We start from the raw sequence: 25320 nt of genomic DNA, 5'->3' as shown, positions 1-25320 counted from the left end.
GCATTCATGGCCAAGGTGTACATCTCATTCTTCAGCTACCCTCCTGATGTGACCAGTCACATGCTGACTGATTCATGAATTCTCTAGCTTAGTGCACCTGTGCATATGCATTCCGGGGGGGGGGTTGGGGGACACCAGCACTGACAACCCAACCACTTTCTCTATGTGAATACATTTACATATCAGTAACCAACTAGAGCATTTCAAAAATATTGTGGTCAGACTGGGTCAAATCAGGTACTGTTGCCTAAGAATACTGATTCAGGTAAACAGGTAACGTAAATAAAGCATTGGAGGAGAAACAAAAACATGAAGAACTTTTGCATTTGGAGGGATAAAAAATAGGAAAATGAATCTCAGGGCTCTCTGATCACAAAATGTCAATGTGGGGATTTTTCCATCAGCACCTTATATTGGGACCATGCTTTGTAGTGTAGGGAAGGCTTTCATGTGCTTTATCTCCTTCAACCATCAAACAGCCCTGGACATCAGGTTAACCAGCCTCTTACGAATACTGAGGGGAGAGATGGTATCCTTCGTATGCTGCTGCCAAATACTATGTTATAGGTGTAACGATTTTTCACAACAGGACAGTCAACAAGCCAACTCTGCAGAGTAAGCCAACTTCACCTCCAATCAACACGCTAGTGTCGAAATTCACTTTCGAGAGCTGGTTGGCCTCAAACCAGAGCAGGTGTGGATTCCTGGAACCAGTGGGGACTCCTGCACTGGCTTCTTCTTCTTTCTGGGCAGCCCTTACACAGGCCAAGGGCTCTTGCCCACTGGGTCCAACTCTAGATGAAGCCCCTTAGCTTTCTCTCCTGGGTGATCAGCCCTGCAGGTCCCCACTGTAAGTTCCTCCCCACCCTCAGGCCATTGACGGTGTGGCTTTACCTGCGTGGTGACGTCTAGGGGTCAACTGCTCAGTGCCTTCCCCTGGGAGGGTCTAGACCAACAGGTAAAACAAACATCTAACTCCGTCTTTGAGAACAGACTCGACCCTTAAATTAATATCAAGGAAAGGAACCCCAAACAATCTTCTCCACTTCAGACTGGGATGGCTGTGAGACATGATCTTTGGAAAGACCCCAGGAACGTATGTCTGTCTGTGCTCTATCGGCTGCAACAGGCATACAGAGAAGCCAAGGGGGCCTGCGTGGAGGTCATGTCAATCTCTGCAGATGAAGACTATGGATTCTGAGTCATCCAAAGAACACTCCACTTGAAAAACTATGATGGCTAGAAAGGAAAGAAACAGGGAGCACCTTCAACGACTCACAGATTCCCCACACTAACACGGGGATTTGTGGCCGAACTACTTGTGGTCTAACACAGTTGCATGAGGGCATGAGCACTGAGTGGGCCTGGAGAACAGAGATGCAAGATTATGAGCTGGTTTATGGAGCCCGTATTTCCAGCATCCCTTGGAGAGTTTGCAGAAACATTATCAGGGACCTTTAAATGTTAGGGGTCTTCACCGTGGGTCCCTTTCTGTGTGTGCCTGTGTGCACATATGCGTACATGTGTGTCTGTTTTCCTGCCGGACAGGTCTAGGGGAAAGAAGTCAAGGGCATAGCTTGAAGACGGGGCATATTAGTTTGGATGGGCCAGCATAGTATTTTGATACTACCTGGCAGAGGGGACTTGGTGACTGTTTTAGTTCATAATCAATCCCTCCAGGGACATCTCCCAGACCCCTCTGCCCAGCTTTCATCCAGAAACCCCGAGGCCATTTACACGGCATGCACTAAGCAGGTGCCTGAGATCGTAAGAGGTGTAGAGTCTTACCTGCTGATGCAGTAGAAAGCAATGAGCCGGAACAAATCCGCAAAACTGATTCCTGAGCCTTCCAGGGAAAAGGCTGCAAAAGGGAAGATTTCGGAAACCAGCTGAGTGTCCCGGGGAATTGTTTTGGGAAAGGAAAGGCCCTCTGCTGTTGTCTGCTGCATGTGTAGGACCCTCTCTGTGCTCTCAAACCAGCTACTGTGCAGCTTATCAGAACCAGCTGTGGCGAGGATGTGTGTCACCCAGAAACAGACCAGTAGAATCCAGGGCCTAGAAGTCCAGGCCCTGACTCATGCTCTAGTGCTTGGTAAACAGACCAGCACAGGCACAAATTGCACAACTATCTTTTTTTTTTTTAATTTAAACACATGAGGTACTTGGGTGGCTCAGTCCATTGAGCATCTGCCTTTAGCTCAGATCATGATTCCAGGGTTCTGAGGTTGAGTCCCACATTGGGCTCCCTGCTCAGCAGGGAGTCTGCTTCTCTCTCTCCCTCTGCCTACTGCTCCCCCTGCTTGTGTTCTCTCTCTGTGTCAAATAAATAAGTAAAATCTAAAAAAAAAATTCAAACACGAAGTTGAGGAGGGGCCAAGGGGCTGGTCAGGCCAGCCTGCAAGGCCATGAGCATACAACAGTGCTGGGGAAACACCGAAGCCCCCGCCGCCCTTGACCCTCTTTGGGTAGATGGGTAAACCTACTGGGTCACATTCCTCTTATCCAAAATAGGCCACCTCTGGTTAAGACACAAGGCGAAGGGAGTACAAAGCTTGGAGGAAAACACAAGATTCTAGTAAATTAGCTCTGGGGTAAATTCAGCAGGGAAGATTCTAAAACCCATTTACTTTGAGTGCCCCTACCCACCACCACAAAGTGCACAAGCTTCCCAGCGACCATGAGCTGGCCAGACAGTGAGCCATCCTGCACATGTTCCCAACGGCTGGACAGTGAGGGTTTGACTTTAGATACTTACATATTTGCCAACCACTCCTCACGCCGTGTGTGCCAAAATGCCACTCAGGCAGTCATCCTTCCAAAAACATTCCAAATAGCCTCAGCCTTGTGAAGATTTCCTCGGTTTCTCAATCAGTTTTTCTCCCTCTTATAACACTCCGAATCCTCACTTACATTGTTTGTTATCTGCATATGTTGTTTTAGTTTGCTTATCAGTATCTCTGTAGCGCCCCAAACACACCTATGCCTCTACACATACACCATGGCAGACAGAAACAGAAACACGCACGTGCACCACAATTAACTAAATAAGTAGGGGGAAGCCGATGTGGGAGTAGGCTAACCTCTCCGAGCCTTGGTTTTCTCATCTGTACAATGGACAAGAATAGCAGTTTCCCTCTCTCTCAGAAAGGTAGGAGTGGAAACTGAAATTTTAAAACATGGAGTAATTGTATGTAAGTGATGAATCACTGAATTCTATTCCAGAAACCAATATTACACTGTGTGTTAACCAAGTCAAATTTAATTAAAAAAAAAAAAAAGTAAACAAACACCAAGATCTGGGCATTAGGTATGCTGGTTGCTACTTTCTCTTAGGTGTCATTCTCTGAGCTGACAGACCAAAGAAATACATGAGTATACTAACCTATGTAAATACATTTGACTACCGATATTCCCTGCATGTAGCCGTCTGTCTGGATATCAAGAGAAAAATGAGTTCTTACTGATGTCTCCAACACTAATCCTTACCCCATGGATCATTCTAGTCTATAACCTCCTCCTCCAACAGTGAAAAACATGGCTCCCACCATCCACCATCATTTACTTCACTGTTCAAGTCCAGTATCCATGTATAGTGGTGTCCGAATTGTTAACCTGTTTCCCTGTGGGAGGCCACTTTTATAACTACAGTATCATACTCATGTGGCATTCCCTTTGCCATAATACCATTTAGGCGGGTAAAATCTGTTTATTACCTAAAAAAATAAAATAATAATACAATTACATTAACTTAAGAATGGGGTAATTCATGTGAAAGCAGTCTATACAAATACGAGCTGGTCTTTACTATTAAACCATATTGTCCAGATGTTATGACAAGGTATCTGTGTTTCTAGCAAGTCCTTCCTTTCCCAATCCACCTCCATTTACACAGAAGCTAGGCCCTGGCCAGGAAGGTCCATCATGGTGGGACCAAGACCTGTGGTAACTAGTCACAAGGGAATGCTTTGCTCAGACCAACTTTTTCAACCACAGTAAGTCCTCTGGATGGGAAGAGGGAACGGATACAAATCTTGACACAATACGGAGGGAAAATCTTCAGCCAGGAGGAAGCTAAGATGAACACCAAGAAAGCTTTAAAGTGCTAACACTAACTGTACTTACTGTAGGGGGGTGAGGAGGGGGTTTCTAGGCTAACTTACCACGCTTCACTCTGGATACGAGAAGGGATGTAAAAGCCAGTTAGATCTATCACTTCTTGGCTAGCCAACTTCTGAAAGCTACTGTAGCCTTGACTTTCCTCACTTAAATTTTTATCCATTGTCTTTAGAATGGAGGGTTTGCAATCTATCTTGTGATTACCTCCTCATGCAAATTCACTGGTATGAACCACACACCAGGGTCACTGACCGCTCGTGGAGGTTTTCCTGGGCATCAGTAACCTTGCAAAGCCTGGAGGAAACACATCACAAGGCCCAGGTTGACAGCTGAACCTGAGGCTGACCTCAAAGAGGCTGGCAGGTTTCACTTCTGCTGGAAATGTCTCCTCTAGACTCTGTGAAGGCCATTTGGTTCAGAGAGACCATGAACTCCAGGCTGAGTATAATCCCTTCCCTGCTCTTCAACTGACCTCAGTAGCTTCACTTCCCTCAAAAGTGGGGACTGAGGCTTGCTTAGGTGGAAACTGGGGAGCAAGCGAACATCGTGGCCTCAGTCTTGCTATAGAGAGAGTCACTGGGCTTCCAAACTCACCACTCCTGGTCTTCCCTTCTCAGCTTGTTAACCCATGCTTTCTTTCTTTCTTTGTTTTTATTATGTTACATTAGTCACCATACAGTACACCATTAGTTTTTGATGGAGTGTTCCATGATTCATTGTTTGTGTGTAACACCCAGTGCTCCATGCGATACGTGCCCTCCTTAATACCCATCACTGAGCCAACCCATCCCCTCACCTCTCTCCTCTCTAAAACCCTCAGTTTGTTTCTCAGAGTCCATGGTCTCTCATGGTTCATCTCCCGCTCAGATGAAACCTTCCCCTTTGGGGCACAGAGTCACAGCAGATCCTTTCCCGGAAGCTGCCAATACATCAGCACTATGTGTTCCCTTTTGTATTTAAAACATGGCCCTCCACATTTTCAGGGATTGCTGAATAGCAGAAAGAAAACCAAAGCCACCTTTCTCCCTTCAAAACTTCTGACGGCTAATTTCTTTTCAGAGGGCTGGATTATGCCTCTGATGAGGGGCATTTCATATACAACTGAACAGTGATTGTCTGGAGGGAACACGTCCGCTCAAGGGTAATTCACAAAGATGTGCAGACACATGCCTTCGCATGCCATCCCATAAAAAGGCCCAATCGCTACAGCTTGTCCTGTGGGTTAGTCATCAGTAAACCTAGGAACCAAATTCATGCTCTACTTAACTGGGGAGGGGCAAGAAAGCCAACCTGCCATGTGCCAAGCAGTGGGCTGCACACAGGCTGTTTACGTAAACCATTAACAGCTCCCTGATGCTGCCATCACCCCATTATCCTGACAAGAAAACCAAGGCTCCTTGGGTCGGTTACCTGCCCAGTCACTGAGTGAAGAAGGAACTGTGCCAGGACTAGTCTCATGTCTGTCTGTCTGTCTTGAAGGGCAAGCTCTGTCCACTTCCACTTGCTTGGGTGACCAGAGGCCCTCCCATCAACCAGGACCTCGCCATCCAGCAACCACTTACTGTACGTGCTTTCCTTTATGGTAAATTCCTTGAGAGGGGCTCCAAATTCACAGGGTAGGCGAAGGGAGAGAACCTTCTTCTGCATTTTGGTGGATTTACGAACCAGGAATATCTAGTGGAGGGAAAAAAAATTCAAGCTGAGGAACTATCTAGAAGGTGAGAAGCTGAGCATGTGATTTCCTGCACACGCAATGTCCATGACTAGAATGCCCTTCATAACTAAACCTCAAGGCTCAACTGGGGACACTACTGCCAGCGAAAGGGACTCTCAACAAGCATGCCCCAGCTGCCTTCCTTTGATAACTGGATTCTCAAGAATCCTACTTTCCCTTTGACAGAATCTTCTCCAGGAGACCAATGCTCCCTCAGTCTGCAGAAGCAATTTCAGTTTGGTGATTGTTTTATAGCTCTTGTTATATGTTCTCTAGACCACGTCTTCCGTGGGCACCATGGTTGATGAACCCAGATTCTAAACAGGAGTAACATGGCTAAACCCTAGGAGGTAAATTGGGAGTTCACTGGCTAATTTGGCTCACGAGTATATTTATGAGAGAAAATTAAATTCGTGGGGCATCTGAGTGGTTCAGTTGAGCATATGACTCTTAATTTCAGCCCTGATCATGATCCCGGGGTTGTGGGATCGAGCCCCACATCGGGCTCCATGCTTAGTGGAGTCTGCTTCTCCTGCTCTCCTTCTGCTCCCCCACCCTCTCTCAAATAAATAGATGAAATCTTAAAAAATAAAAAAAAAGGAGCGAGAAAGAAAATTAAACTTATTTCTAAGAGTGAAAAAGCAGGTTTTTAAAATTAAAATCAGAGTTTCTAGCTTGTCTTGGAAAACAGCATGATATGGCAAGATCAGGTATGGTGAAACAATTGCTGGAGCTAAAAATGGCTGCCCCATTAGTGAGGTAGGGAGGTAATGCTTTGAGGTTCCCCCAAGCCAACACCAGAGCTGCAGGTCCATTTTTGTCACCCCAATTTGTGACAATCTCTCTCCCGGTTCTAATACTATCTTCAGGCGTGTGCTTTAAACCAACCCAACTCCCGCTGTCCAACTTGAGCCGCCATTCTGGCCTCCGACACTGCAGAGGCAACTATGCCCTATAATGCTAGGCACTGCACAACTCCAGGGGGAACCAATTCCCTAGGCTATAAATCAAACGGTGTCCCCTAGAGTGTGCAGTGGAACAGCCTGGCTGAGTTCTGGTTCCCTTCTGGATGGAGCACATGGCCCTTCTCCAAGGATCCTATCCTGTCTTGTTTCTCTAACCACTACTCTCTCCCCTGTATTCGGACACTCTGCTCTCTGCTCCCTTATTCTTATCATTTCACCTCATCTTCACTCCCCTCCGTATGTCCAGTGAGTACCTCCCAAGAAAATTCTTCTGGGTGGAGGTGGGAGGGCGGCTCTGGGGATTGGGTGTCTGCTGAGAGGGAATTAGGAAGACCTTTGGGTTCTCTCTTCTCTCCCAGCAGTCACAGCGAGGCAGCCATGGGAGAGAATACATCTAATAGCCAGTTCTCGGAGTCATTGCTTTTGGGACACCCTAAAACTGGAAAACTCCAGTTTCTATCCCTATGGGTAGAAAAGCCCAAAGCCCTGCTGGGAGCCAGCGGTTGGTTGGTGGAGTAGACATTTCATTCTTTTGTGCAGGTGGGCGTCTCCCTGAAACCTGGGGGTCAGGGAGAATAAAGTCTCATTTCCTAAATGTCTGCAGCTTTAGAACAGAGAGTCAGGACTGTAGACCAAATCTATCCTGCGGCCTGTTTTTATAAATAAAGCTTTATTGAAACAAAGCCACACTCCTTCACTTACATGCTGTCTGTGGTTGCAGCTGCACTATGAGGAAGAGCTGAGAGGTTCTGACAGATTCTATGGCCCACAAAGCCAAAAATATTTACACTTTGGCCTTTTACAGAGAGTCTGCCGATTCCTGTCCTAGGATGGAGAGGATTAAGGACCCATGAGACCATGGCAGGACTTTGAAATCTTCCTTCCTCTCACACCTGCTTTTCCTTCTCTTCAGCATTCTTGCTTCTGGTGCACTCTGGCCTATTCTGACCCGTGCTGCTCCCTTCCTCCGCCTGCCCTCCGCCTGCCCTCAGCTTGCCCTACCTCGTCAGGCAGGTCCTGTCCAGGGATCAAGTAGGTAGACAGACAGAACATTCTGCCTGACTTGTTCCCCACAGGTCTCAGCAGGAATGGACGCGCCCCATGCTGGGAGGGAAGCCAGGAAGAGAAGGGAACTGTTGCTTAGCAACAGGGTGACCTCCCTCTTCAGAACGTTTGTGCAGAAATGTAGGAGCAGACAACTTGACCTCCAAAAAGAGGGAGCCCCATAGACATGGGTCCTGATCATACAGACCCAGACTAGAGCCAACGACCTGGCATGTTGGCAAGGAATTTTCCACAAAGATGATTAAATAGTGCACCTAATCACCCTGAGCATGTTCCAACATTAGTCTCAGTCCCGTCTGTTTCTGTCTGATGAGAAACAAAGACTCACTTATAAGTCAAAAAATGATAACAGAGAGGCTCTGGCTGATAGGAAACTCAAGAAAGTTCATTTTTATGCCCAACTGCCACAACATTCTCAGCTGGCTATGATGGAGGGTCCCCCCGCCCCGCCTTTTTTTCCCTTGCTTCTCCATTTTTTCTTAGTTTCTATCTCTTGTCATGAGTTTTTCCGAGTCTTACTTTCTCTGTGATTTATTGTATTTATCCTTTCTTTGGAAGTAGATATGGTGCATAAGCATTGTCCAATACAACTTCCTGTGTTGGAAACATTTTATACTCCACACCATCGTCCTATGGGGTAGCCTCCAGCTGTCTATGGCTAGTGAGCCCTTCAAATGTGGCTAGTGCAACTGAGGAGCTGAATTTCTAATTTAATTTAATTAATGCAAATTTAAATAGCCACACAGGGCAAGTGTCTACCATACTGAACAGCATAGGACACCAACCACTGAATGACATTTTTTGAGGAACCTCTATAGAGTCGTGGAGTGGTCTTGATTAAGAGACTGGTGTTGGGTAGACAGTAGCTGAAGAAACATAACTGGGCCATGAGCCCTGTGGGAAGTCACTGAGGAAACCCAAGAGAAACAGGATTACATCAGCAACCAGAGCAGACAAGTCTATGGACACAGAACTCTGGAACTTTTGAAGTCCGAAGTTGGACAGCTAGGTCCTGGCAGGGATTCCAGGCTCAGAATGAAAACAACAGGGGCAGCTGAGGACCCCGAAACCAGGTTCATCCTCAGTGTTGAGGCCCAAGAAGTTAGCCCAGGGCCTCCAGCCAGGGGCCCTCCTCATTACCCAGATGCTCTGTCACCCTACCCAGTCCTGGATCTCCCTCTGTAACTGAGTCGATGAACACAGAAAGACAAATTGTGAAGGGTTCTTTTCCTCAGGGCTGCCTCCATATATCCCACAATCCCCTTGCACTGCGACCCAGGTGCACACTGGAAGGCTTGCTCTCTACAGCCTAGGAAGAACTTTCTGGAACTCCAGGTCTTTCTCTTGAAGAAAGCAGCAGCCCTGCCTGTCTCAACCTGCTTCTCTGAGATTCTGAGTCTTACCCCTGGAGGCTGGGACTGGAGGATTTGTGCTGCTTCCTCCTCACTCAGACTCAGCTGCAGCCATATTGGGTGGGTGTGGAGAAGCCGGTCCAAAATGCTGAGCCTGTTGGAGAGGCTATCATAGCCAGAGTCCCGCGGACAGGTCTTCACATCCTTTTCTTCGGAATAGCCATCATCCTTGTGTCTTACCATGCTAGGAGAAAGAGAATTGGCAGGGGTCAAATGGCCGCAGCCCCATTTCTCTGACAAGCAGACCATCCTACAGTCTCTAGGCTAGACCTGTCCTAGCACATACTCCCTCTTTCATTCCCACCTCGCTTGTCTTCCCCTCTAGCCTGAAAGTTTTCTGGGGGGAAGGCGTCCTATCAGCTCTCTCTCCATATCTATACCATTAAACAGAATATTTGACAGACCCAACAGACCTTCTATTTCTAACCCAGTTTTCAAAAGGTTCTAAACATCCTGAATGCTGTCGAGTCTGTCTTCTGGCATAAACCATTTCACAATTTGAGCACAGAGCCCTAAATGCTATGTTCCATAGGGTAGCATGAGGTTCTAGGGCTCCAAAGCATATATCATAGGCACCACCGTGGCATGCTCAAAAAGTGAAAACAAAACATTCACACTCGTTCGTGCACACTCATACCCACATGAACTGGATTTCATTTCTTTTCACACATCGAGGCACTTTTGTTACTACCATTATTTGTAATAAAACCTCACAGTTGAATAATGCTGTGCTATTTATAAAATAATACTAACATGAGTTCATTATTGCCATAAAGTGGAAATAGCCCAAACTTCCATCACCTAATGAATGGACAAATAAAATGTGGTCTAACCATACAATGGAATTTTATTCAGTCATAATATTCATTCAATCTGTTTATGAATGGAGTACTGATCCACACTCCAAAATGGCATGAACTGTGACGACTTCATGCTAAGTGGAAGCAGCTAGACACAAATATTGTGTGATTCCACTTATACAAAATATCTAGACTAGACACCAAGAGAGAAACAGAAAGATTAGTGGTTGCTGGGACTGGGGGCAGGGGCCGGATGGGTACTGGTTGCTAATCAGGATGGAATTCCTTTTTGAGGTAAAGAGAATGTTCTGAATGGAGACATGCTGATGGCTGTACAACTCTGTGAATGTGCTGAAAAACAATGAATTATACAGTTTAAGTAAGGTATGCTGTGTGAATGACATCTCAATTAAAAAATGTCTTATTGATTTCCATAGTTGCCTTTGGTGCCAAAACTAACCTTGTGACTGCGTATGCAATTCCCTTTTTATGAATGAGAAAATTGGGGCCCAGGATGGTATCGGGCTGCCCAGAATTATAAACACTCATGAAATGGCAGAGCTAGAAATTCAAGAGGTCTGATGTTCCTCCAACTCTGCAGGTAACAAGTAAGATCATGAACACAGGCGAGCTTGTATCTATGTGCTGTCTGTTGTGTGCCAGACCCTTTGCAAACATTCTCTCATTTCCTTGAAAACAGTCCCCAAAGGCAGGTATCAGGAATCCAGTGTTTAAAAAAAAAAGCAGGGTGGGTACGGTGGACAGGGAAGCCCAGACTGCTTAAGTAACTTGCTCAAGGCAAAGATATGCCTCTGATAAGAGTGAGCAGGTAGGCATTCCAATCCAAGAGTGCTTGGTTCTGGTGTCTCTATCCCTTTCCCATGCCCTGGGTCTCAGTGAGCTGGTCATCAATCCCTGTCTTGGAGTGGCCAGTGAAAAACATCAGATCTGATTACTCACATTTGAAGGGGCAAGTTCAGCTTGGGGTTCTAATGGTTTTCAAACATCTAAACCCCAAGAAACCCAAATGTGTGGCCTGAATGAAGTTTTCAACATTGCGAATGATGATAAAGCCAAATGGTAGGCAAGAGTGGGAAAAATGTAAAAAAAAAAAAAAAAAAAAAAAAAGTGTGCTCTTCCCCTGTGTACCACTCTACTCCTAAGAGGTGGGACTGAATACAGAAGAAGCCAACCTAAGGCAATCGACTGTTTTTGGGGAAGCAAGCTCAGTATCAACTCCCACAAGGATAAGTGCACCGGCTGGCCAGAGACCCCCATCCCGACGTCTTCCCTGCACATTCTTGACTTTGTACAGATATGAAGAATCTCATGCTTCCATTCAAGATTTATATTTTGTTTCCCCTTAAAGTTTACCTTTTGCTACCACTTTCCAGATGGGAGTGTCTGAGCCAAAAAAGAGCAGTTTCTCCTTCTGCAAATGCTCCCCCATCCCCTTCCCGCCCCAGGCCTCCAGGTATTCTGAAGTGAATCTTTGCAGCTGTCAGAACGCACTCTTCAAAACGAAGCTGCTGTTAAAATTCCTTTCTCATGAGGCAAACGAGGCAACTTGAGAGCAGTGATTCTCAACGCTGGCTGCCCATAAAAACTGCCTGGAGCTTAAACATGTTTTGATGGCCAGACTGCACCCCAGATCAAATAAATCAGACACTTTTTGGGGCGGGATGCAGGCATCAGAATTTTACAAATTTCCCCAGGCAATTCCAACTTGCCGCCAAGTTTACAACCAAGGCATTGGATTGGCACTTGAGCCAGAGAAATCTCCTGGGGTTTGTTAAGCTGCAGATTCCTGGTTTCAGCCCCAGAGGGTCTGATTCTGCAGTCCTGGGGTGGGGCCCTGCATTTCTAACAAGCTCCAGGAGACGCTGATGCAGCAGTCTGGGGAGCAGTTGCTTAAGACCGACGAGCAAAATGTGCTCTTGAACTCAGAACCAATGAGGTGGGGTGGTTTTTTGCAGGGGGGTGGTGCACGGTGGTAACATGACCCCGAAAGAATTCTCCAGACCTAAGTAAACCCTCCATTCCTGCCATCTCGGCCTGGTGCTATTTTACCAAGAGCAAATTTTACTGTCTCTAACACACCAATCCTAACGTTCACGTGTGTGGTGATTAATATGTGGACACTTCTTCCTTCCTGAGACGGACACATCCTTGAACAACCTCAGCTGTTCAAGAGGTAAAGAGTCTTTGTCCTGACAGCCAGCCTCAGCCTGAAATGCCCGGGCCCAGACAGGAAGACAGTGAATGAGATCCATGGGGCTTCATCAAGGAGCAACCATAAATTAGATCTTGTCTTTGCAAATGACTAAGCTAATGCATTTCTTTTACCATCAGATGTTTGAGGTTGGTAGTATATTATTATAAGATAGGTTGAAAGAAAGAATGAAAAAAGACAGATTGGCTTGTCTTAGAGACAACCTTCAGGAAAGAACTAATGAGGGAAATGAATCTGTATTGGACGCTGTTGGTGCCCTGCCCAGTTCCCCTTTACTAGACTGGGGACCTGTGCCCCCGCTGCCGTGGGTGCTGGCTGCCCCCTTGTCCTGCGCATACCCAGAAAATTCTGTGCTCCCCTGGGAGCAGATGCACTAATGACATACTGAGACAGGGCATAGAGGAACAGCCTTCTTGCCTGAAGGTGAGACAACCCCCGGGTGCTAGTCATGTGGCAGAATTCCCTGTAGGATCAGGCTGAGGTTACCCTCCAGCTGCCCCCGGATCTCTGCCTGGTTTCCTACTCATCCCAGATGGCCCTGCTCACCCCTTCCCAGGCTGCTCCTGAGACCCTGTCTCAGTAGATTACAGCACAGGGCTCTGCATCAAGGAAATTCAACCTAAAGCAGAAGCTGATGAGAATAATAGAAACCAGTGATTCTTTAAACAGATGTCTGCCGCATATATCGGGGGAGGGGCAAAGAATGACTGGTTTATAAAAGATAAGTCGTTGTGATGTAATTCAGGAGGTTCTAATGGTGACATGGTCACGGGAGGCCGGCCACTACGTGAGCCCCACCTCCCCCTTTGAGCTTCGCCTTTCTAGTCTGCATGGGGTACAGGGGTACAGAACCCCTCCAGCATGGTGTGGAAATGATATGAGCAAGAATGCTGAGTAGGTACTAATCATCAGCAGGGGAAAGGTTGTGAGGGAACAGAACATTCACATCTTCAAATCTCTGCCCACAGATTACTTATCAGGAAGAGGAAAGGTACCCTGACAACACAGGAAATCTGTGAGATGCCATCTTGTTATTTTTTAAAGATTTTATTTATTAACTTGAGAGAGAGCAAACTAGAGACAGAGGAGAAAGAGAGAGAGAAGCAGACTCCCCGCCAAGCAGGGAGCCTGATGTAGGGCTCGATCCCAGGACCCTGGGATCATGAGCTGAGCTGAAAGCAGAGGCTTAACCCACTGAGCCTCCCAGTTGCCCCTGTGAGACACCATCTGAACCATGTCAATCGCATCAACCCCTCCAATAATCAGGCGCCTGATATCATGTCCCCCAATATTTGCTCTGAGAAGGTCATAGTAATGTCTAGGTCATCTTCCTGCCCCCAAACATGTTTAACCTGAACTTACACAAGAAAAAACAACCAGACAAATCCAAATTCAGGGACTTTCTGCAAAACCACTGGCCTGAACTCATCAAAATATCAATGTCATGAAAAATTTTTTAAACGGCTGTGGGATTATTATAGATAAAAGGAGAATAAAGAGATGTAAGAGAGGTAACGCCACTGAGTGCACGGAATTGATCACACGTGGCATCAGAATAAAAAACAGCTATAAAGGACAACTGGGGATATTCAATAAGGGCATATAACAGATAATATTGTATTAATGTTTAATTTCCTGAGTGTAGTACTGTTATTTATGTAGGAAAATGCTTTTGTCCTTAAGAGATGCAAACTGAAGAATTTAGGGCCAAAGTGTGAAAATGTTGGAGAGTAAATGTCAAATGGTCAGCCTCCCATTCCCCTCCAAAAAAAGGTGGGGGAGGCTATTGTGGACATGGCTGCTATGAACATTGGGGTGCACATGCCCCTTCTTTTCACTACATCTGTATCTTTGGGGTAAATACCCAGTAGTGCAATTGCTGGGTCATAGGATAGCTCCTATTCTTAACATCCTGAGGAACCTCCACACTGTTTTTCAGAGTGGAGAGACATGGGGGTAACAGGTTGATGGGCACTGAGGCGGGCACATGTGCTGGCATGAACACTGGGCATTACGCGTAACTAAGGGATCACTGAACGCTACATCAAAAACTAATGATGTACTATATGTTGGCTAACTGAACATAATAAAAAAATAAAAACAAACAAAAATAAGAAAAGGGGGAGGAATACAGAGGTAAAGAAAATGTGGCAAAATTTCAACAACTGGTGAATTTAGGTGAACAGTACTATTCTTAACTTTCCTATAATGTTTGAAATTTCTCAAAATAATATGTTGGGGAAAATATCCACCATCTCCCTGGGTTTATGAGTACAACATTCACTTATTTATTCAACTACTCTTACTATTTCCAAGCATCTAGGCCTGCTTTCATGGAGAGATAAAGCTCAGGTATAGATTCAGTGAGATCTATACCACATGTGAAAATACTGGGCAAACCACAGAAGGGCCCCCATCAAGGTTCCTCTAGGAGCAGAGAACAAACTCTGGGCAACTCAGATACTGTATCTGGCCCCACGCCAATGGACCAGGGCCTCACGGCTCCAAAGCAGCTCAGTGGCTATCACACCCACTCTTGGGAACATGGCTCCCCAGCAACAGCTACACTCTGGTCACACCCAATTTAAGGCACTTTTGAGTGTGGAATGTGAGCAGGCTTTCCACTTGGCTCTATTCCCTTCACACCCAGGGCCTCATGTTAGTAGCCTAGACAGGAGCAAGAAACTGCAGAAGGCATGTTCTAATATAGGACGGATAGAAAGACACTAGGTCTACTTTTATTCAACGTTACAGAATCAAGTTCACCTCAGAGAAGAATAATTTGCAGCAGACTTTCTGAGCGATGCTCTTTCTTGTTCTAAGCTACAACTCCAGTGGATGACGTGACCTATCATCAATGCAGCGTCCCGTGACCAGGGTCCCAAACATCACATAGGAGGACTAGACTTTGACTTTATAAACTACTCTTTTTTCAAACAAATGACAGCAATATATAAAGTACCTAAAACTTAGATGTAGGTTGTCTCTGTAGGAAAAAACAATGGTGCAGTGAATACAGCTAGCAACCTTCTATACATCAGAATCTTACTTCAGCCACTGGATAGCAAAAATGAAGTTTTAGGGGTCTGGGTACAAGGCATACCACCAAATTATTTTTTACCACCAACCAGGTGGTGGCTCCCATTTGGCTAATGGGTCTCAGCACAGGTGCAGTGCTCTGGATGGTTCTATGCTCAGGACACGGGGACAAAACAAGTAGACACAAAAAAATAAAAAGCCAAACCTTCTCTGTGTGCATTAAAAGCAAACCTTCATTAAGCTGGATGATTTTTTTTTTTTTTTTTAAGATTTTATTTACTGATGTGTGAAAGAGAGAAAGAGCGTATACATGGGGGGAGGGGCAGAGGGAGAGAGACAAGCAGACTCCCTGCTGAGCACGGAGCCCCACATGGGGCTGTATCCCAAGAGCCCCGGATCACGACCTGAAGACCTGAGCTGAAGGCAGCCACTGAACAAACTGAGCCACCCAAGCGCCCCTGAACAATTATATTTGGACAATTTACATCAACAACCATGGTAAGATAGCCTTGATTATTTTTTAAAGACAAAAGCAGTTTCAGTTAAATACTTTAAATGTCCTGCAAATTTTTCTTTCTAAAGCAGACAGATAAGTGTTCAACTGAAAAAGAGTTAGTTTAGTTAATTAACTAACTTTGAAAAATCTCTCATGGAATCCATGGCAAGTCCTCTGGAATTAAGTAAGGCAAAGTAATGCTTTCCTAAACCACTTCTTATGGTTCTTGGGCTCATGCAGAAGCATGTCCGCACGTGTGAGTGTGCGTGCCTCCCCACAAACATGACCTTGTCTGCCTTGGAATTTGGTGCTACCAAATGCAATCTACCTTCATGGAAAAGCTACACTTGTATTTTATCTAGATATTCTGTTTTGTTTCCATTTATAGAGCCAATGGGCCTTGTAAATTGGGACATCGGGAGACATTTAGATGACCAAGTCAGCAGGATAGGTTGAAGGAAGCACTATCACGACCTCCTAAAATATAGCTTGGCTTTTGACTTTTGTCTTCTTCTCTACTCTCCAGAGCCTGGCTCCAGGTTCTACACCTGGTCTCCTACATCAGGCTTTTTTTTTTTTTTTTTTTTTTAATATTTTATTTATTTGACAGAGAGAGACAGACAGCCAGAAAACACAAGTAGGGAGAGTGGGAAAGGGAGAAGCAGGCTTCCTGCAGAGCAGGGAGCCTGACATGCAGCTGGATCCCAGGACCTTGGGATCATGGCCTGAGCCAAAGGCATACGCTTAACAAGGAGTCTCTCCTATATCAGGCTTTAGAAAGGTGTGGAAAGTGATTCTCTCTTGGAAGGAGACCCTCTGCTTGCTTTGCCTGTCTTCCAGACCAATCCTGGCAGTGCACTTGGGGCTGAGTAACCCACAAAGACCACGTCAGATTTAGAACTGCAGTGGTGAGTGGCAGGCTCCAGCCAGGTCTCACCTGGATTTCCAGCAAAATGCTCCCTAATAACTCAATCTTGAGGAAGACTCAGAGCTCTTCCTACAGCCTGCGCCCCTGGGTCCTTGAAGGTCTCCAGTGGACCTTCCCAACTTTGAAGAAAACGAATAGTTTTTCCTTGTTTACACAGTTAGTGTTTAATACATCGTCATAGAATGAATCATGACAAATTGATGGGGTTAATTATCATGAGTAGGATGCTGAGCCCATCAATAAAGCACAACAAAACAAAAAATAGCTGCAAAAGCAGAGCCTTGGCTTCCAATGTGCTTTTGTCCGGGGCTTAATTACGGCTTAAGATTCATTGTATCGCCTGCCTCCCTAACAAAGAGCTACAGTCCTGGGACACAGGGAAGCCCTCAAAAACAAAACCCAACCATATTTGGTGGGAAAATTTTGATATTTTATAAGTTCTCTATGGTTTATTAAAATTGACAATATTTCCCAAAGAAAGTTAGATATATCAAGGTCTCACATGAAGGCACAGTTTTTATTTTAATGTCCAGTAACTTTTAAATAGCTGCTGTAGGGGCGTCTGGGTGGCTCAGTCGTTAAGCATCTGCCTTCGCCTCAGGTCATGATCCTGGGGTCCAGGATCCAGCCCTGCATTGGGCTCCTTGCTCCGCAAGAAGCCTGCTTCTCCTTCTCCCACTCCCCCTGCTTGTGTTCCCTCTCTTGCTGTATCTTTCCCTGTCAGGTAAATAAATAAAATCTTTAAACATAAAATGAAAAATAAAATAAATAGGTGCTGTATTTAGTGTAGTTCCCAGTGACGGCAAAGATATTAAATTTACTTCCTTTTCCCCCAATTGTTCTTATTGTGGTGAAATACACACAACATAAAAATTTACCATCTTAACCATTTTTATTTGTTTGTTTGTTTTTAGATTATTTATTTATTTATTTGACAGAGATCACAAGGAGGCAGAGAGGCAGGCAGAGAGAAAGAGAAGCAGGCTCCCTGCTGAGCAGAGAGCCCGATGCGGGACTCGATCCCAGGACCCTGGGATCATGACCTGAGCTGAAGGCAGAGGCTTTAACCCACTGAGCCACGCAGGCGCCCCCCATCTTAACCATTTTTAAATGTACAGTTCAGTGGGGTTGTGTATATTCACATCGTTGTACAACCATCACTACCATCCGTCTCCAGAACTATTTTCCTCTTGCAAAACTGAAATCTATGCCTAGTTAAAAAACAAAAACAAAACAAAACAAAACAAAAACCAAACCAAAACAAAAAGACGCCCTTCACTTGGCGAAACCACTGCGGTACTTTCTGCCTCTATGATTTGGACTCCTCTATGTACCTCGTCTAAGTGGGATCCTACATTGTTTGTCTTTTTATGACTGGTTTACCAAACTTACTTTGTAAAATATATGTCAAAGGTGAGTCAATTTAAAGGAAAAAAAAATGTTAGGTATGTTAATAATAGGCAAGATGATACAAGAATAAGAGAAAAACTGTGGCACAGTTTTGGGCTGAGACAATCTGGATTAAAACAAAAGAATACTTCCCCCATATTAGTACTTATAAACCTTGCTCCTGGACTCAAGGTGGGGAAGAGGATTCCCCCCAAAAGCATCTCTTTGCCATTGCTCAGCTCCCCCCTTGACTGGGTTCAAGCTATTCTGGGGCACCCAGTTCACAATGGTTCCAACCCCCTTGTCAAACCCAAGGTCAGATCCTGCTCCCTCCTCATCTCCTGGCAAGTCATCTTTTGACACATTCAATTCCTTCAGCCACTGTGTATGCACCTCTAGGGCACTTACTCTATTTTACTCTGTATTGCACTCACTTCTCTCACTAGCCTAGCTTCACCTCCCAGGCAGGCATTGATCTTATACTTCTATGATGGGATACTGGTAGGGTTCATCTGCAAACAAGAGGTTTATTCCTTTTGAGTGAGGAAGGGGAGAAGCCCAGTGGCAATGAGAAACATCATGGGCACTGGGTCTCTCCATCAGCGTCTTCTTGGGTTCCCCATGCATAACCTCTGATTTAGGCCTTCCCTCAGCCAGGCCAACAATAGAATCCGGCTGCTCAGCTCCAGTCTCTGGAGACAAAAGGTTCTTGTCTCAGTGTTTATCAGGAAATGGGTGGAAAAATCACCACAGCTACCAAGATCCCCCTGGCCTCTGGCCATTTGAAGGCTTGGGGTGAGAAAAGGAAGCATCCCGAATCCTTCCAGAGCAACAAATCCAAAGTGTTTGCAGCTCCTTCCTCATAAATTTCCTTCATGGACAACCCCACCAACCTCCCACCAGCTGGCAGCGGGTGGCCTTTCGATAGAAAAGTCAACGCTGAATTTTAGCTGACATCCACTAACACAGGACATTAGTGATACACGTTCCTTTCAAGGTTCCCAAATACAGAATGCCTTATCCCACCACTGGGAATGAGATTTAATTCCAACAAAAGAGGTTGACATGTACCAGCTGGTTGAGCACAGAGAAGACAAGAGTAAAAGAGGAAGGCTGTCTTCTGTTGTGGTATGGAAAAATCCAGAGTGGGAACTGGACACACACACCTACGGGGGGCTTTAGCATTTGGATCTCAACGAAGTTCTCATTTACCTGGAGTCAGAACGCATCAATGTGAGAACTTCCTGCAAACGTGAATCAAGATCAAGGTGCTAAATTTTGTAAGGCATGCATGGTTTAATCTGGTCAAGCCCGATTCTGGCCTCCCCTCGGCTTCATAATCTCCAGTGGTTTGGTAGAAAGAGCACCTGCAGTGAGTTGGAATCAAAGCTTCAGTTGACTCTTCCTGTGAGGCCTTGGCCTATTATTATAGGCAACTCGGACTCAGTTTCCCCTGTCTCTAAAGATAGAGTCTTATTGGAAATAGAATCTATTACTAAAACAGACAAAGCCTAAAAAGAACAGACTCTAAGAGTCTGGACTGTTCTGGGAACTATGAGTAAAGATTTTGTTGAGATGAATTTCCAGAATGTCTCTTTCATTGTCCCCCAATTTCCAGAAATTCAAAAAAAGAACACAAGGTGATGTGTTTCCATTCTAGGATACACGAAGATTATTCTATAAACACAGTTCTGGAGCTTTCTTGGGATGGTCCCTGGCAGGTCCTCACAGCGGGAGCATTCTCCATCCACCAATGGGATCTAGTCCCAACCTGGACTCTACTGCTTGCCATCCTCAACTTACAGATGGGATAAAGAAAGGTTGAAAAGCCCTCTCTCTTGGTATTTCTGTAATGGAGACCTCCCTTCTTTATTCTGCCCATGTGAAGGCTTCCGCCTTCTCACATGATGTTACTTCAGTAGGCTTCAAAGGCAAGAAAGTTGCAGCCTGGGGCATGGCATGGCCCAAGGGCTCCGGCTTCCAGCTACACGGGACCAGTACAGGAGTCATCTTGAGAATTAAGCATCAGGGGTGCCTGGGTGGCTCAGTGGGTTAAAGCCTCTGCCTTCGGCTCAGATCATGATCCCAGGGTCCTGGGATGGAGCCGCGCATCGGGCTCTCTGCTCCACAAAGAGCCTGCTTCTTCTGCTCTCTCTGCCTGCCTCTCTGCCTACTTGTGATCTCTCTCTCTGTCAAATAAATAAAAAAGAAAATCTTTTTTTTTTAAAGATTTTATTTATTTATTTGACAGAGAGAGATCACAAGTAGGCAGAGAGGAGGCAGAGCAGGGTGAGAAGCAGGCTCCCCGCTGAGCAGAGAGCCTGATGCGGGGCTCGATCCCAGGACCCTGAGATTATGACCTGAGCCGAAGACAGAGGCTTTAACCCACTGAGCCACCCAGGCGCCCCAAAAAATAAAATCTTAAGAAAAAAAAAAGAATTAAGCACCAGACAGAAGTCGGAGTCTTGTGTCTGCCATGGCCTTGCCCATGAAGCAGGAGATCCTTGTCTACATATCAAAAAGAAAGCGAATACACCCAAAATATCAAGCAGTGGCCAACATGGTAGGCTTGGTGGGACATGAATCAAGGACTTCCTTGATCTTTGGAGGACAGAAGAGAGGGGTCTGCCATCAATGGTTTCTGAAAAAATAGGAGTAGAAGAGGCCCCTTATGTGTAAAGGTAAGAAAACAACTGCTCACATGGAAGAGATCCATCTGATAAAAGTTGCTGTACAAGGACCAGTTCCAATTTCTGTTTCACACACATATATGCACAGAGAGCCAATGAAAAATTCCCAGAAAACCTGCCACTTCAATAATGCCACCCAGTGGGCACCTGGGTGACTCAGTTGGTTAAACATCTCCCTTCAGCTCAGGTCATGATCTCAGGGTCCTGGGATCGAGTCCTGCATCAGGCTTCCTACTCAGTGGAGAGCCTGGTTCTCCCTCTGTCTCTCTTCCTGCTTGTTTTCTTTGTCTCTCTCAAATAAATAAAATCTTTAAAAAAAATACCTACTAGTCGATGTCCAGTGTTATCTTACTTTCAGTCATGAAAACACTTCTTTAGAATTTGGGAAGCTGAATTCAGCCCCTACTCTGAAATATTTAAGTCTGGAGAGGAAGGGAGGCTCAAATTCATTCTGGTCATACATGGGGCCCTGGTTAATTTCTTGGTTCATAGAAAAATTGCCAGGTGATCTGAGGAACTTTTACCCAACACTCAAGATGGGAAAAGTAAGGGGGGGGGCTATCCCTGTTAAGGATCACTGTGTATTTATCTGAATCCAATGGGTATTAGAGACTATAGCTCAGCTCCCTACTCAAGGTCAAAATGCTAGAAACTGGCAGAACAGGGTCCAACTCTCTGACCCGGGAGGTCTCCTACAGCATACAAGTTGATGTTTTAATTTCTCGAGGTCTTTTCTCTTCCTTTAAAACTACAAAAGGAAAAAGACTAATATATTTTGGGTTCTGAGTTTTATTCCGTCCTCAACTCTCTCTGCTGCTCTCTGAGGGACAAGGGCTCAGCTTCCTCAAAACGATTGCTAAAAGCACATCACAGAGGATTTTTGTGAAAAATGTTCAGGGCCTTTGGTGATTTTTCCGCCCTATCTGCGGAGGGCTAGGAGGAGAGAATAATGCAGAAATGGGACCAAAACTGCCTGTCTGCCTTCAGGCAGGAGGAAGCACTGCCATTTTCAGAGTGGAGAAAGAGCTGGTAACTTGTATGGCTTATGAACTTCCTGTCATTGAATCTCCAGTTAGAGATGAAAAGGATAGATATGTAGCCAACGTTGGCAGGGGCCTTCATGGGTTCCGGTAAAACTAAGAAATAGAAACAAAGAACACGTTGTCCTGGCTGCCCTTGGAGCTGAAAATAGGAGAAGGAGCCAGGCAGGCTGGAAGTCTTGGCCCACCGACCTTTGACCCTCAGCAGTGGCATGCACGAGGCTTCGCAGAAAGGGCAAGCACTTCATGGATTTGCAGTTCTTAGTGTTTACGTGCTTTTGGTTAACACTAGTGTTATTTGGCAACTGGGCTAAATCACTGTCTTCTAATCAAGCAAATATTTCACGGCAGAACCAACTACCAATGTAATAGCAAGGTAAGTTCTGTAAGGGGTAAAGGGTTTCTAAGTGAGAGCAGGCCATCATTAAAATTGTGTGCCCAAGAGTACCGTGGACACTGAAGCCAGCCACTAAACTGGAAGGTGATATCCTTCGACAAAAATGGGATCAATTCCTAGGACACACTGCATTTTCAGGATGTTAAATCTGTGAAAATCATGCATGATCTTCCATCTAAATGCACAGGAACAATGAATCCTGGAATACTACATCAAAAACTAATGAAGTACTCTATGGTGACAAACATAACATAATAAAAAATAAATGCACAGGGGCGCCTGGGTGGCTCAGTGGGTTAAAGCCTCTGCCTTCGGCTCAGGTCATGATCCCAGGGTCCTGGGATCGAGCTCCACATCGGGCTCTCTGCTCAATAGGGAGCCTGCTTCCTCCTCTCTCTCTGCCTGCCTCTCTGCCTGCTTGTGATCTCTGTCTGTCAAATAAATAAAATCTTCAAAAAAAAATCATAAATGTTCTTTTTAAAAACCTTCCCCCAATATAATAGATATCACCAATCAAAACAGACTAAAAAGGTGTTTGGGCATTTTTGATCTGGAGGCTTACCTCATTCTTTACTTAAGATTAATGGGGGGGGCTTATCTTTCCTAAAACCACCTCTTACCTGGAATTACCTGCTTTGTCCATCAGGCTCCAGAACATCTAGTATACTCCACTATTACATCCATTGCATTCTATTATACTTCTTTACAATACTTCCTCCCTGCAGGCTCCACTGTCCAGGTATCTAAACAAACAGCACCTACTTAATACATATTTTCTTTAAGTTGAACTTAATTGTTGCTACATTGGTAACAGTATAAGCAAAGAGTTGGTTCAATCCTCATAGAATTCTTTGAAACTATTTCCCAAACACCCAGCAGCAACTTCAAATCAAGAAACAGTTTGCGGGGGCATCTAGGTGGCTCAGCTGTTAAGCGTCTGCCTTCGGCTCAGGTCATGATCCCAGGGACCTGGGACTGAGCATCAGGCTCCTTGCTCAGTGGGAAGCCTGTTTCTCCCTCTCCCAATCCCCCCCGCTTATGTTCTCTCTCTCTCTCTCTCGCTGTAAATAAATAAATTTTAAAATCCAAATAAATAAATAAATCTTGAAAAGAAAAGAAAAGAAAAGAAACAGTTTGGGGGGGTTGGGGATGAATGAAACTAGTCATAAAAGAATATCCTCAATGGGCATGATAGGAAAAGTCAAGTAATCTCTACCCCCAACAGGGGCTCAAGTTCATGAACCCGAGATCAAGAGTCACACACTCATCTGACTGAACCAGCCAGGTGGGCCAAAGAAACTACATTTTGATAATACCAAACACCCATTTCAAGAGGTCTAAGATGCTGCAAGATATACCTAGTACTCTGTGGCCAGTGATTACTGTGAGCTTCCCAGGTTCTGCTAAAACAGACACGAGCTCCTGGAAAAGGAGGAAAACCAGCTTCTGTGACAGATGCCACTTGTTCTAGGACAGCGGCCCACTCTCAGATGCTGTGGGACGTAAGGATGGGCTCCTGGCACCTGATCCAGTGGCCTGTGGCACATGCAGCTTTGCAGACATGGCAAAAGAGGAAATATTTGCTTTGCTAGCTGAGTATCCACAACACAGACATTGTGAGAAGACAAAATGCAAACTGATTTCTGCATATGATGACTTAACCTTGCTTCCCGACGATCTCATGAATACAGTCTGGAAAAATCTTTAAAAAAGCAGGTATAGAGTAACCAAGAATGATCGCTTTGTATCTGACTTTTCAAGAGGAAAGATGGAAAGAATAATAGGGAGTGACATTAAATTCTGTGTCTGAAGTCACTGCAGTTGAGAACATGTATTTAAAAGAAAAGAACATGTATTTTTTTTAAACATGGGAAGCAGCATTGGATGCACATGTATCCTGAGTTTCAGGGAAGAATTAGAACTCTCACTATAGCTCTACTGGTTTCATGCACATATATTTCTTAGTTATGATGTGGCTAATGGCCTGGTCAAATTAATTCATGAGATGCTGAATACTTCAGCATGTAAGTATTGAACAAAGTAAACCATAGAACAAAAGAATCCAAGACATGGAAAGTATTTCATTGGTGTTTTTTTTTTTTTTCTGTTTCCAGTTTATGATCTAAGATTCATAAGAAGAAATATAAACAATAAAAATAAATATGTATTTACACTCATAATTTCTAGATTGTCTTCTCTTTTTATCTCCTCCCAAATATTCCTTTCCATAACTTCATGCTTTCCATAAATATCACCCAATGAACTGGCTGTAAACATGCCTCATGACTTTAGCCTTGAACTTAAACATGCAAGAATTATAAAATGATGTTCTGTTAAAACTAAAGAGTTCCCATTCCTGACTCCCACAGCTGAGATCAGTCCTTGAGTCACAACATACAGGTACCCTTACCTGTCTTCACCCATCATGTTTCCAGAAGCTCTAAATCCACACACCCATCCAGATAACTAAAATGAAAAAGCAGCCAATTCCAAGTGTAGACCAGGAGAACAAAACATTTGGAGCTCCCATGTTCTGGTGGTGGTAGAAGTGTGAATGACTCTACCAACTGGAAAATTCTTGAGCACCATTTACTGACATTGAATATTTAATCATCCAACAACCCAACAAGCCCACTCCTATATTCCTAAGTGAGGTGTGTCACCAAAAATCATGCACAAGAATGTATGTAGCAGTAATACTCAAAATAGCCCCAACGTGGAAACAATTCAAATATCCATTAATAGTAGAATGGATAAACTAATTGTGTCGGGATCGCACAATGGAATAGCACACAAGACGTCAAACAAAAGAAGTCAAGAGCTAAAAGAGCACATGCTGTATGATTCCAGAGATATGAAGCTCAAAACAGGCGAAACGAATCTATGGCAATAGAAGTGAGGAGCGTGTTTCCTCTCAGGGTGCACAGCACGTGGGGGGTTGCTGAGAATGTTCTGTTTCTTGATCTGGGAGCCGCTATGTGGTATGTTTACCACTGAAAATTCATCTAGCTACATGTTTATTGGTGTGCTTTTCTT

General features: G+C 44.9%; 1 protein-coding gene across 10 annotated transcripts in view; it reads right to left on the bottom strand.

Annotated features, from left to right (window-relative positions):
- The window catches only part of RIN2 (Ras and Rab interactor 2), a 219050-nt gene that overhangs the window by 32825 nt on the left and 160905 nt on the right, over window positions 1–25320 (bottom strand). For 9 of the 10 annotated variants that reach the window (XM_032351526.1, XM_032351532.1, XM_032351528.1 and 6 more), the window contains 3 exons: window positions 9264–9456; window positions 5679–5790; window positions 1789–1861 (listed from right to left, as the gene is read on the bottom strand). In XM_032351526.1, coding sequence (XP_032207417.1) covers window positions 1789–1861; window positions 5679–5790; window positions 9264–9456 — 378 coding nt within the window. Of the gene's footprint in view, window positions 1–1788; window positions 1862–5678; window positions 5791–9263; window positions 9457–18565; window positions 18670–25320 lie in introns of all 10 variants that reach the window. The other variant, XM_032351534.1, reaches the window with a different exon arrangement.

This window comes from Mustela erminea, chromosome 7 (assembly GCF_009829155.1).
Source record: "Mustela erminea isolate mMusErm1 chromosome 7, mMusErm1.Pri, whole genome shotgun sequence".
Lineage (NCBI taxonomy): Eukaryota > Metazoa > Chordata > Mammalia > Carnivora > Mustelidae > Mustela > Mustela erminea.
This window is presented reverse-complemented; position numbering and strand designations above follow the sequence as displayed.